The 14,319-nt window shown below is 37.8% G+C and overlaps 1 protein-coding gene across 4 annotated transcripts in view; it reads right to left on the bottom strand.

The window, feature by feature from the left end:
* LOC116265743 (uncharacterized) overlaps window positions 1-14,319 on the bottom strand; it is a 35,361-nt gene that overhangs the window by 13,788 nt on the left and 7,254 nt on the right. For 3 of the 4 annotated variants that reach the window (XM_031646598.2, XM_031646599.2, XM_031646602.2), the window contains 8 exons: window positions 8,001-8,092; window positions 7,797-7,900; window positions 6,413-6,476; window positions 3,415-3,868; window positions 764-1,102; window positions 452-661; window positions 244-342; window positions 76-148 (listed from right to left, as the gene is read on the bottom strand). In XM_031646598.2, coding sequence (XP_031502458.1) covers window positions 76-148; window positions 244-342; window positions 452-661; window positions 764-1,102; window positions 3,415-3,868; window positions 6,413-6,476; window positions 7,797-7,900; window positions 8,001-8,092 — 1,435 coding nt within the window. Of the gene's footprint in view, window positions 1-75; window positions 149-243; window positions 343-451; window positions 662-763; window positions 1,103-3,414; window positions 3,869-6,412; window positions 6,477-7,796; window positions 7,920-8,000; window positions 8,093-14,319 lie in introns of those variants that run through there. The other variant, XM_031646603.2, reaches the window with a different exon arrangement.

Here is a 14,319-nt window from a genome sequence, read left to right as displayed (position 1 = left end):
AAAAGAATATAACAATGTCTCCCCTAAGCAAAAGAGAACATAAGAGCATGCAGAAAGGTACTATTGGAAAGGTACCTTCAGTTGTTGTTTCAGAGACGAAGTGACAACTGTTGCCACCAGAGCTTCCCAAGAGATTGTAGACTCTAATCTGCATCAGGGAAAAAAAATAGAGATGAACAAAAACGATAAGCCCATACATTATTGAAATGATGTGGAGATCAAAACATGAACCATTATACTTACCAATCCAGACTGATTCCCAATTGCAAGAGTCCCAGAAGTGCAACAAAGGTCTAGTGCAGATACTGGTGCAGTTGTATCAGAAATTTTGACATCTGGCATCTGATGATTACATGATTGATGTGGTCATTCTTACACAGGTGTAAAATATACCTGTACTCAGTTATTTGACAAGAATTATGAAACTTCATGGAGCTAACAGGAACTTTACCTCCCCTCCTATGACAAAAATAAGAGACAATGATGGTAATGTAGCATCCCACACTCGTACAGAACCATCCTGGTACCCCAATATGTACACACGTTCAACTCTGAAAGTACCATCAAAGGACAATGGACTGGGAACACCACCAGTTAAGGGCCACTTTCTAACAGATTTCTGGAGGAGAGATGCTTGTTCTGTTTTTCGAGTTTGTGCAACCTGCATAAGTAAAATGGACCTATCACAATTATACTAGCCAAAGAAAAAAAAAAATGTTTTTGGTGAATGGCATCATTTTTATCTTCACCAAATATTTTATACCTTAGCAAACACTTCAGACAATTTCCCTCCTTTAGGTAGCGAAAATATCTTTGCCACAGAAATGGATGGATCAATCAAAGGTATTAACCCTGGAAATGGTTCTCCACAGATTGTAGGTGCCCCTTCCTTCAGAGATGATAACATGGATAAGCTTGAATCATCATATGTATGCAACTGCCCGGGATTTGTCAACACAAAAAGAGATGCACCATTGCGTTTATCCACTGAACCTAAAGCTGGGAGTAAGATCATGTCGGCAAAAGATCCATGAAGTTTAAGATCTGTACGAGAGATGCATCTTAGACTATCCAATCCTGAAGACCATTCAAGGCTCAAAACCTGAAACATAAGGAACTTCAGTGACAAATCTTGGAAATTTACTAATGGAGAATGCATCAGCAGGCTAACCACCCAAAGGTCACATGGATATGTATTTAAAAAAATAGAAAACAACATATTTTCACAACTTCTACCACCAGTAGTTATTCTTGATTCTCATCAGTAGCAGAGCCACAATGGGCACTGAAAGGCCATGTACCAACCAGGCTCCAAGAAAAATGAAATAAATGGTAAAATCTGAGTGGGGGATACACATTCTTAGCCATACTATGGATCAGATGGCTGGTAACAGTCAACCAAATACCATGGCACATACTTTAGTGCACAACAACTTTCTGTAGCCATTCTCCTCCCCCCTCCTCCCCAGCCCCCGCCTCCCTTTTTGCTCATTTCTGAAGATCCCCCAACAGATAATTCCAGGATTTACTGAGCGATTATCATTTGATTCTTTCTCCAATCTCCATATCCCTCTATTCTTTAAGCTGTCGTTAAAAGCTACACCTATGTCCAAACCTTGAATCTATAATTGATGACATGGGTTCTTTAGTTGTCTTAATCATTTAAATTAACATTACATTACAATGTTTAACTTAAAACTTTTATTGATTCTGCCTAGGATGACTAATATCACCTATGTGCTAGCTAGATCTTTGAGTGATGGTGGTTTTGAGCAGTCAGATTTATATCAAAACCTTAAAGAATTATGAAAGAGCAACTTGTACAAAGATCAAAGAGCAAAGCTCTTCAAAGTTTAATCCTAGGCTCTTCCTTTGGCTTTGGATTAAACACATTTATTGGATTGCCAATTTTAATTTCTCCAAACTGTCTACATTAATTATATGGAATCACAATACCTTTTAATTCCTTTAAAATATACAAGCCAGTTTGTAAAATGTTTAACGTAACCCATATAGATCAGGTTCAAAGTTAGATACATTCCTTAATATAATATAAAATATCATAAAATATATTTACACTGCTAAAGCAAGTTTTCAGGAGTGTACAGCATCATATCAGTAAACCCAATAGTTAAGTTATGTATTGTAACACGACCCATGATACATTACAAATTTACAGGACTACTACAAGCATCTCCATTGATTCAAGTGAAAGCACATCTTCATGATTCTGTGTGAACTATCAAGCAAATAATGGTGCAAATACTTGCAGATGGCTCAAGGATCATAACTTTTACACGTGCACACATATGTCTTACACACACACACACACACACACACATATATATAACATGTTTTATGTTGAAATAGTATTTATAAACATTCTAGAATATTCAAATTATGTTTAAAATATTTTTTAACAAGAATTCAGGAGGTCTGGTTATTGTCCCTGACCTATGTGGTCTGAGATACATACATACATACTTACACACACACACACACACATAAAAATATATGGGAAATAAGTAAAAGCAGTTCCAGAATGAGACTGATTTTCAAGTCACTTTTCCTCCCTAGTATCCACCAATGCTAGGGAGGAAAAGGATGTTTGTGAAATGGAAAAACGACGAACAGTGGGAGAAGATAAAAGGTAAGTGAATGAAAGAAAAAAGAAGGGTTGGAAAAAACCAGTCCAAAATGGGACTAGTTGATCCCATTCCCCACAATTAATGACAAAAAGTTATATTAACAATGGGGTGTATATAATGTGTACAAATATATGCATATACATTCTATAAAATTTTTGATGTTTTACACAATGAAAATTAAGCTGTCAAACAAGGAGCATCACCAAGCTGACGCAGAGAGTCCTGAGTTAACCCACTTGAGAGTCACTGCATTCTAAGATCTTACTACAAGGAACTTTAGTTTGTTATTTAATTTTTTTATTGCATGAAAAGAACATTTACAGCTGTTTTCCACGGATGGAAAGAACATTTACATCTGTTTTCCATGGTCACAGGCACTCACCAAAAAAAAGAAGAAAAGCAGAAAAGGCCAAGATTTTCTATCTAATCCTACTAAGAACAGAATCATAACCTGCAACCAGACAAACTCAACGGGGCTAGAACATGCATGCAATTAGCATCGGCTCTTACTGGGTTCTAGTAAAGGTTCCAAAGTGCATAATAAATGTCTCCTTTATAAGCAGTTATGCAGGAATTGGAAGCAAAAAGAAATGCCTTATAAGTATTTAAAAAGAAAAGGAATAAAATACTATGTAGAACCACGGAGACTGAACAACTAATTCAGTTAATATAGTGCAAGTATTTGGGTACTATGAAGTATGAAGTAGAAAGCCAGAATATTCCAAAAACGAGACAAACAATATTCAGAAGAATGAGAATAACAAACCGTTAAAACTTCTTCAGATCCTATTTCATCGCCCCCATAAATAAATAACTGTCCACCATGATTACGATTGACATTACCACAAGCACGCCAATGCAAGACAATGACAGGAAGCCTTCTTTCTGCTGAAGATAATTGCAATTTAGCTACATCAGCAGATGAGACATGTTGCTGCCTTTTTCTAGTAGATAAAGAGGAAATATTCCACAATAGAATATCTCCATCTATATAACCAACAGCAAGAATGGAACCATCTGCAGATGCCCAACATAGAGAGCATATCTCTTTCTCCTCTTGATGAGTCTCTGAAGAAAGATCATTATCTCCAACAACAATCGATGAATTACTACCCTCTCCATCTTTCAGTTGAATATCTGTGCTGTTTCTAATAAAAACATTGTTATCTTCCCTAGTATCCCACAGAATAATGAGACCACTCTCATATGCAATAAGTACCCTGCAAATAAAGTTGCTTACAGAATGAAAATAATGGAAAGAATAACTGCACAGCATTTTCAAACGTCAAGCAAGGGCAGACTTTCTTTTCCAATAGAAATTTAAGATCCTGAATATGTAAAGAATCTCAAGATATATGCAAGAGGAGCTTACTTTAACCACAAAATCACCATTAGAAGATCCCACTTGAAAGAAAAGTGTGCATGCCTTAAAAAAATAAGTAAATAAATAAACAAAGCCTTGACACAAATAAAAGGATGATAATTTGTTCCCTTTGGTGCAGAAAGGTATACTTCAGTGTCAAGGGGTTGTCCATTCGAAAATTTCGTCAGACAACTGGTTAACTTGAGAAACATATCAGTAATGATCGAATTTGAAATACCACGACTGGAAACAATTCACAGCCAATTTTTTTATAAAACTGTGCACTTAGTTATTAAAAAATTGAGTGATATTCGAGGACAAAATCCATATACTACACAAATGCAACTAATAAAGGAATCACAGGTGACCGACCAATAACAGCCTGTGAAGGAGAAAAGTAACAATAAGGTATAAACATAGAGAAAAGAGCGAATGAGACAGTGATATTGAACAAAATACAGGTCACTAGGCTGTGACAAGTGGGCAATTCAAGACAACGTAAAAATTCCTGCCTGCCCAAGACAAGTTCAATAAATCAACCAAGTCAAGAACTTTATAGTGTGTGTACAATGAGTGTATACACACATAGACAGACAGACAGAAATACATATATATAAGGACATATGCATGCAAATACAAACATATGCATATACCACGTGCACAGATACATCCACACGTGTGGTTGCACATGTTCCTACACCCAACCTTTTGAAATTCTCCGCACCCATATCATATAACATATATGTGTAGTTGCAGATTAAATATGTACTTCCATGATGTTGTAATGCATATATAATTGCCCTTGTTCTTTTGGATCTCATCCACCAGATTTATTTGTATCAGCCAAGTGAAATTCAAGCAGTTCTTCAATCCAAACCAGGTGAAATTTAACAGTTGAAGTGTTGAACTAATTCTAGTTTTGATTTCTTCTCAACATGAAAACATTACTTGTTCATTACATGGTTCCTTAGCAACAAATCTTAAGTTAAAAGATAGAGTAGACTACTACACTTGTTCACACACTCCAGAGTTTGAATCAGATCGCATTCAGTGATTGGCACTTTAAGAATATGGACCATTGATACCTGATGGCGCTTGCTGAGAACTACGTAACCAGAACTCTACGCCATAAGTTCTGCTGATTGTGTTGCATACTGTGTTCTGTTAGAAAAAGTTGTTTTCTGCACTTTAGGTGCAGCGGTGCAGCGAGAATATTTATTTGTTATTATTAATTTATTATTAATATATATATATATATATATATATATATACACACACACATATAAGAATTAAGAAATTTAGACTATACACTATAGTCTATAGACTCTATACACTCTACACTACACACTTTATGGATAAATTATATATGAATATTATATATTACATACTCATAAGTTGTAATGTATTGTGTATATATGAAGGTAACATATTAAGCATTAACATGCTTACAAAGTACAAACATTAAACAAGTAAACAAAAAACAACAAAACCATGACAGAACACAGAAATGGAAAAAAATGTCAAACCCTCCTTTTAACATTAAACATTTTTAAAATAAAAAATATCAAAAAGGACAAAAATAGGCTTGACGAGGTTTGACTGCACCCGGTTCCAGTCAAACGCGAGTCGGGTGCGTGTCCAAAATGGACAAAAATGATCGGGTGCGGTCAGCCGCACCTGACTCTTGTTGACCCAAGTCGGGTGCAAATCCGAGCCACACCCGCACCCGAGTCGTGTCGACACGGGTGGGCAGTCAAATTGCAGAATCTAGGTAACTTAGCTTGAATGAGTGGGAACAGAGAATTGGAAACTATCATTGCACAGTAATCCATTCCCCATAATATCAGCTAGCAAAGTTGCTCAAGTAATAGAATGTATTTAACATATTTTTACATGTTCCAATTTCATAAATTATGAAGACGATTGTAAAGTTTTAAATTTAAACTTATATGACTAATTTTCTCTGGGCAAATTCTCTCTTCGAATGCAGACAAGGAGTCCTGCTATAACTCTGCCTCGGTAAATTTTGTGACTGTACTTTCGTGACTGCCACAAGATAAACGATTCTGCAGGTGTAAATTTGTTTAACAAATGCTATCCCCATAATAAATGGAACTTGGGGAATTCAGTAAAGTTAAATTTAGAAGATAGAAAGTAAAAAAGCAATTTAAAAGGTCAATTCTTCTAATATAAAAAGAAGCTCCTACAAGACTTTCCACACAATCATAAGCCAAAAAATGGATCTTCTATTGCAGGATTAACTAGGATCTTTTAACACACAACACCATGAAAAAGAACAAAGTGTTTAGATGCACCATAGTCACAGGTCCACAATGAAAGCAAAAGACAACGCTTAAGTGAGCAATTTCATATTCAATAACTGCAGTTTTTTCAACTTCACCTATTTGCTGAAGTAGGTTGCGGAAGAATTCCAACGACAGTTGGTGTAGTGGGCAAAGTTATTCCTGATATGTTTAGGACAAGTACAATAGTAAGTTTTGAGAAGAATCTATTATTTACAAGTAGACAGATTTCACAAGGGGAAGTAAACAAAACAGCTGGATGTCACACTGCAAATTTTTCACTCGCATCAGTCTAAGGCAAAAGTACAGCAAAAGTGAAGACAGAAAAGTTTGTCCCAGCTATTACCAATGCCAAAGTCCAGGATACATCAATAACTGGACAAGAATAATTGCACTACAAGTTCCTACATGCAGAAACAATTATGAGAACATAGATGTAAGACAAGATTGGGCCTGTGTGAATGTTTCTATTGCCCAAATTGCTCAGATTTAATTGTTTGGATTAGGAACGCCAACATGTTTAAATGCAATATGTAAACCTCATAATTACACTTTATTTTAAGCTAAGTAACAAGGACTCTTCGAAAAGGTTACTGCACCCAAGTCCACACAACCCTTGCGGAGGTGTAGCTCATGCCACAGCAAACCGATTGCTTTCTTTTACCTTAAATCATTAACAAAATCATAATTTTTTGCTAGTTTTATTGTTTGTGGATAATCTTATGTTCTATTGTTCATGGACAATTATATGCACATGTGTGTGTGTGTGTGTGTGCACTCACCATAGCACCTGCACTGGCACCCAATCCCATATCTGTGTGACATATTGCCCTACTAAGCCGCATTGAGTCAGCACCCCAAAAAATAAATCTTGTAGAGGTCAAAATTCTGTACTTCTGAATTTTATCCCAACAATTTAGCATTGGATTCTCTACAAATATTTCAATGGAATATCAAACACAGCACTCATGCCATAGGCCCATAGGGATAGGTTCTGATTTGAGACTTAAATTATTGAAAATCAGACAAGTCAAATTTGGTACAGCTAAAAGGAAACAAAATTCCAAAACTATATCCTGACCTAATCATTTACAATTTTACATTCTTATAAAGTCATCGACTTCGCCTTTCATTTGGTGGGTCCCATTGTCAATGCAAACATCATCATTCTTTCTTAGAAGAAATTCCCCAGAAAGGAGTAAGACTGTTTCTACTGAGATTAATCCTGGTGGAGTTTTTCTGGAAAAAAATCTCCTGCATACGTAATTGATTGAGGGTTGCAAACTTATCCCCACAAACTCATAATAAGTAAACAATAGCGTTGAAAGCTGCCTCAGACCACTGCAGCTAATTTGATTTCTATATCTGTGAATAGACATGTACGTGTAGCCAAAAAACAAATAAAGAAGATTAAAAGCCAGGAAAAGAGAACAACTTGCACAAACAAAATTATCACTTGTCAATAGAAGCATAATGGATAACCTGCCATAGAAGTGATTGGTACATTGTAGGGTGTCTTCACGATTTCTTCTTCCTCAGCATCATATTTCAGTACAGAGACAACCCCAGCTTCATCGCCAACATACCTGGTCATATGACAGGTTACTGGAAAGTGCAAATTAGAAGTGCACTACTTCAGTTTTAAGACAACTATAACAAATTTTATATACTTAACCAGAAGCATACATGAAGGAACTTCCTTGAATTACAGAAAAAGATGTAACATTTGATTCCCACTGCATATAATAAGCCACACATCTATGTTCTAAATTCCAGACCTGCAATTCATGAGCAAAACAACATTTAGCAATGTGGTAGTAATAGGTTCTTATATGAAAGCAAAACCATTCGATAAGAATATGATGCATCAAGTGCATCAACCATATTGAAGACCCCTTTGAGGGATGAGAGAAGACGAAAAAGTATCCTAGTGTGTTATTAATACAGTGAGACTCAAACTAAGTAGTTCTCTGAAATTGCACCAAATGCAACCACAATCAACCAGGATAGTTTTAGAGGAGCAACAAAGACGAAACCTACAAGGCACAAAATAAATGTTGTCCTCCACATACTGATTCGTAAGTCTAGGACACTAAAATCCCCCAGAATTCACTCAATGGGCAAATGGCAATGAGTTTTCTGATGCTAGGTCATAAGCAATTAAAAAACAAATTCCAGGCTCTAGAAGTGCATCTAAAATGCTACATTAGGAGTGAACATAAGACAGAAAAATTTAGATGTAACATGCAAAAGCCATGGATAATTGCAATAAAAATCGTAACAAAAAAAATTGTGAATACTATTAAAAGCAGGTCTGTCAAAATGAAAAATTGAAAAACAATGTCCACGATACATGTAGCGCTCGGCTTTTGCAGGACGGATCGGGTCAGGGTCTAGACCCGGACCCGAACTCCTCGTGCGACAGGAGCCCGACGCCGCCCTCTTCTCCCTCGTTTTTCCTTCTCCCTCGCCTTTCCCTCGTCTATCTCCTGGAGGTCTCCCGTGCCAGTGCAGAGAAGAAGAAGAAGACGGAGGTGGTGCAGCGGCGACGAGGACGGCGGTGGCGCCCGCGGCGGTGTTTCGGTAAGCCCCAACCTCTTTCTTCTTCTTCCCTCTTCATTCTTCTCCTCCTCCCTCCTGCGCAGCCCCTTGTCCCCCCTGCTCGATTTTCCCCTCTCCGTCAACACCCTATGCCCTCACGATTTCTCTTCCTCCTTCTCACGCCTCCTTCTCCCTTCTCACGCGCTCTCACCCCAACTGCCTGTTTTTTTTTCCCTTGACTGCTCCCTCTCCCTCACCGTGTGAGCGTCCCTCAACCGAACCCCTCCTTTTTGCCTTGCCAACTGCCTTTTTCTCACGGCAGACCCCTGTTTTCTTTTCCTTGTCGCGGATTCTCATCGTATATTGTCGTTTGAATGGAATGCAGCTAGGGGAGTCTATCCTCCCCCTCTTACCAGCAAATAGGGCGTGTGATTAGTGACGACAACAAGCAATCTTGGGCATTGGCACTTGATCGAACCCTTGAGGTGGCTGCCTAGATCATCGCTGCAGTCTAGACTTTTGATTTGGGGTGAGCAAGGCATAATTGAGCCTATTTTCTTGTATATTTTCCCTTGGAACACGTATAATTATTGTTAAAGCATGCTAGAAGGTAGAATTGATGATTTGGAATGCATGTTAACAACTTTGCTTTTTGGGGAAAGTGGAGGATTATGTTGGAGAAGCGTTGATTCATGTATATATTGCTCTTTTAAGCATGATGGGTTGATTTTTGAAGCAATAGGGAAGCATGGTAGAGATTGTGATGTTGAGGAGTAATATAGGACCGTCTTTGTGAACGCTTGGGAGCGCTTTTGTCGACGTGGGTGTATGTGTGGGAAGGAAGAGGGTGTACATGTTGGGAAGACAACTTTGATAGAAATGTAGCACCAATATCTGTAACCCGAAAACAGCACTCACGCAGGAGAGAGAGAGAGAGAGAGAGAGAGAGAGAGAATGAAAACAAGAAGAAACTGAGGAGAAGAAGCCGTAGCCAAAATGGTTTGCACGGCCTCTATTTATAATCTCATTTTCAGAATTCTAAGAGTCTCCAATCGTAGAATCCTAGGAGATTTCACAAGCTCCAAGGACATTAATTACATCATAGAAACCTAAGAGACTTCACATATTACAAGGATATTAACTACAACATAGAATCCTAGGAGACTTCCCATATAACAAGGATATTAACTATAACATAGAATCCTAGGAGACTCTTCACATGTTACAAGGACATTAAATATTTTAACACATTCTACAAGGAGGTGGAATCCTAAGAGACTCCTCTTCAACGTGCTGGTGAAGGATTTATATTTTAACACCCTCCCTCAAGTTGTGCATGGTTTTGCACCATGTACAACTTGCCTTTTAGAAACCAGAATCGTTCCTTTGTTAATCCTTTTGTAAATAAGTCTGCAACTTGTTCATCTGTACGAACATAAATAGGCTGAATTTCCTTGTCTTCCACCTTTTGTCTAACAAAGTGTTGATCAATCTCAATGTGCTTTGTTCGACCATGTTGTACGGGATTAAAGGCAATGTTAATAGCGCTTTGATTATCGCACATTAACATTGATGTTTTAATCTTTTCTCCAATGTCTTCTAGCAAATGTCTAACCCATGTAACTTCAGCAGTACCTGCAGCCATGCATCTGTATTCAGCTTCAGTGCTGGATCTTGCTACTGCCTTTTGCTTTCGACAACTCCAAGACACAAGATTACGTCCAATGAAAATACAAAAACCAGAAATGGACTTTCTTTGATCGGGATCTCCAGCCCAATCTGCATCTGTGAATGTCATAAGTTGATGTCCAGTAGTTATATTTTCACTCTTACCATAAACTAAGCCATCTCCTGCTGTCCCTTTAAGATATCTTAATATTCTTTTGACAGCATCCATGTGAGTATCTCTAGGTGCATGCATAAATTGGGATACTTGATTCACAGCATATATAATATCTGGTCTAGTAAATGTAAGATATTGAAGTGCCCCAACAATACTTCTATATTGCGTAGGATCTTCATATAACTCCCCATCTTGAGCACTTAGTCTTTGATTTAGAACACTAGGAGTTCCAACAGGCTTACAATCAGACATACCTGACTTTTTCAACAAATCCAACGTGTATTTCTGTTGTGTCAATGTGAGGCGATTATTGTGCCTATCAATCTCCACTCCAAGAAAGAATCGTAAATCACCAAGCTCTTTCATTTTGAAGTTTTGCATCATCAAAACTTTAGCTTCTTCTATGTGTTTTTCTGAATTGCCTGTGATAACAATATCATCAACATATATAAGAAGTAAAGTAAATATGTTTTCCTTTCGATAAATGAAAAGAGAGTGATCTAGAGGACATCTCCGAAAACCACATTCTTGAATCTTGCAAGAAAAACTGTCAAACCACGAACGTGAGGCCTGTTTAAGTCCATAAATAGATTTTCTTAGTTTGCAAACCCATGCATGAGAGTCTCCTTTCGTGTATCCTGGAGGTTGTTCCATATATACTTCCTCCCTTAAATCACCATGAAGAAAAGCATTCTTCACGTCCATTTGATGTAGTCTCCATCCATATTCAACTGCCAATGATATAATCACGCGAATTGTTCCCATTTTGATCACAGGGCTGAATGTCTCATCATAATCTTCTCCATATTGTTGTGTAAACCCTTTTGCTACTAACCTTGCTTTGTGTCTTTCTATGCTGCCGTCAGGTTTGTATTTAATTTTGTATACCCATTTGGAGTCCACTACGTTCTTTTCGTGTGGCCTCGGAACGATCTCCCATGTTCCACATTCATGCAAGGCATCCATTTCTTCTTTCAGAGCGTCTTCTCCAATGATGTGATTTTGATGCTTGATCAAATGAAGTAGGTTCTTCCTCCTTGCCAATTTTTGCCATGAATAACTGAAAATCAAGTGATAAAGAATCATAGCTAACCCACCTGTGAATGGGATGACGAATGCGTTGGGATCTTCTAAGGTGGGGCATGTTGTCTTCTTCACTGTGAGCATCTCTGTCCCTTAGTCGTCGACTGTAGATAAGACCCGAATACCGATGTGCATCGTTGCTCTGTTCATTATTGTTTTCGTGATGACTTGATGACTGTGTTGGATCTTCTTGATTTTCACTTTGAGCCATATCCGACGGTTGTATTGCTCTCTCTGAATCTTCACTTTGAGGCACATCATTTTCTATAACAGGATCTGCATTGAATAACTGTGTACTGGTCCAGGGATCATAAGATTCAATGGTCATAGGCATTTCATTTGTATTATCAAAACTATGTTCATCAAAAATGACATTTCTTGAAGTTTTGATACGTTTAGTTGTTGGATCATAGCATCGAAAACCTTTATATTCATCAGCATATCCAACGAATCTACATTGAATAGCTTTGTCTTGAAACTTGTTCCTCAAGGCAGCATCAACGTGAACATAGCATACACAACCAAAAACCTTCAAGTTCTTGTAATCAGGTTGTTTGCCTAAGAGTGTAAAATATGGCGATTTAGACATCAAGAGTGTCATAGGCAAACAATTTATTATGTATACAGCAGTATGGAAGGCTTCAGTCCACAAGGAAATGGGCACATTAGTATCATGCATCATGCTCATGGCGCTTTCAACTATATGTCGATGTTTCCGCTCAACTACACCATTTTGTTGTGGTGTGTAAGGGCAGGAAATTTGTCTAGTTATCCCTTTTTCACGTAGAAATTCAATAAAATCAAGCGAGGAATATTCTCCCCCTCCATCACATTGAAAATGCACCACATTGGATGAAAATTTAGTTTGAATCATGGCATAGAAGTTTCGAAATATGTGAGGTACTTCTGATTTGTGTTTCATGAAGTAAATCCAGGTGAAACGTGAGTAAGAGTCAATGAATAAGACATAATATCTTGACCCAGACATGGAATCAATAGGGGCTGGCCCCCATACATCAGAAAAAATAGTTTCAAAAGGTTTGGAAGCCCTTTGATTTATATTATGGAAAGGTAAAACATGACTCTTACAAAGTCCACAACTTGAACATTTTTTGACACTTGAAGTAAGAGGTAAACTTGATCTTGGAATGAGACTATCTGTGACAAGTTTTTCAATGAAATGTCGACCACAGTGTCCTAGCCGACTATGCCACAAATCAGACTCCAAAAATTGGTTAGGGCCCCTTACTTTTGATTGAAAATGGCAAGAACTTGGCACTGATGACGCATTATGAGAAAGAGAAAATGTCTTCAATCCTATATCAAAAGTGGATGAATCCTTGGGTAGACATTCCTTGAGGACGTACATATTCCCTTGACGCTCCCCTCTAGCGAACATTTTCTTCGTTTGGAGGTCCTTGACATAGACAGAAGAAGGTGTGAATTCAACAGAAGAGCTTGTATCATCAATGAGTTTAGAAATGGATATGATGTTCTTTTTGATATTGGGAGCAAGAACAACATTAGACAGTGATAGAGACGAGGATGACAATGGAATATGTGCATTTCCAATATGTGTAATAGGATGAGATTTTCCATCACCTGTTATAATGCAACTTCTACCGTAATGAGGGGATAAGTTAGTCAATTTACCTGCATTTCCTGTCACATGGGTAGCTGCACCTGAATCCAAGAACCATTCTCCCTGCTCATTTTGCTTTATAGTCATCTTTGAGAATGCGGCCATCAATAGCTGTTGCATATCTTCAGCGGTGGATTTAGAACTTTGTCCTCCTTGTTTATAATCATGTCTTACCCCTTTGTTTTTATTTTGAGGATTAAACCAACATTGTGCCTTCATGTGTCCTTTCTTGTTGCACTGAAAACAAATTGGTATTTTTCTTGAAGTATCCAATTGGTATTTTTCTTGAAGTATCCAAAGGAGACATACCTTGGTTATGCGGTGTTGGTAGAATGCCACGACCACCATGGTTGGAGTTCCCATGGCTCTTACCAAACTTTACATTCATAGCCAACACATTTTGGGAGTTCCCTTGATCAGTCCTTTCAATGACTCTTTTCATATTCATTTCATGTTGGAGAAGTTTACCTTGTAGTTCGTTGAAGGAAGGCAGAACAGGAAGGACCTCAAGAGCTGTAATAAAAGCATGATAATCATGCCCAAGTCCATTCAAGGTTTGCTGCACCTTTTCCTTATCAGAAATGTTATTCCCTGAGGCAGCAAGTTGGTCTGCGACGGCCTTAATACGCCCCAAATAATCCATGATAGACGTTGAACCTTTGCTCAAATTCTGAAATTCTTTCTTTAAGTACATAATTCGAGCTTCTGATATTTGGGAAAAGGTATTAGCAAGGGTTTCCCATAATTCTTCTGCAGTACAATCATCAGAAACTGAAAGTAACACTTGTTGAGATAAAGTGGACAAAATATACGCAACCAGACTTTGATCACGTCTCATCCACATAGCATGTTCAGGATTGTTGTCTTCATGAACAGCAATAACTTCTCCTGCCTCA

The sequence above is a fragment of the Nymphaea colorata genome, chromosome 12, assembly GCF_008831285.2.
Source record: "Nymphaea colorata isolate Beijing-Zhang1983 chromosome 12, ASM883128v2, whole genome shotgun sequence".
NCBI classification, from domain to species: Eukaryota; Viridiplantae; Streptophyta; class Magnoliopsida; order Nymphaeales; family Nymphaeaceae; genus Nymphaea; species Nymphaea colorata.
The sequence above is the reverse complement of the archived record's forward strand: the minus strand, read 5'-3'. Positions and strand labels throughout refer to the sequence as shown.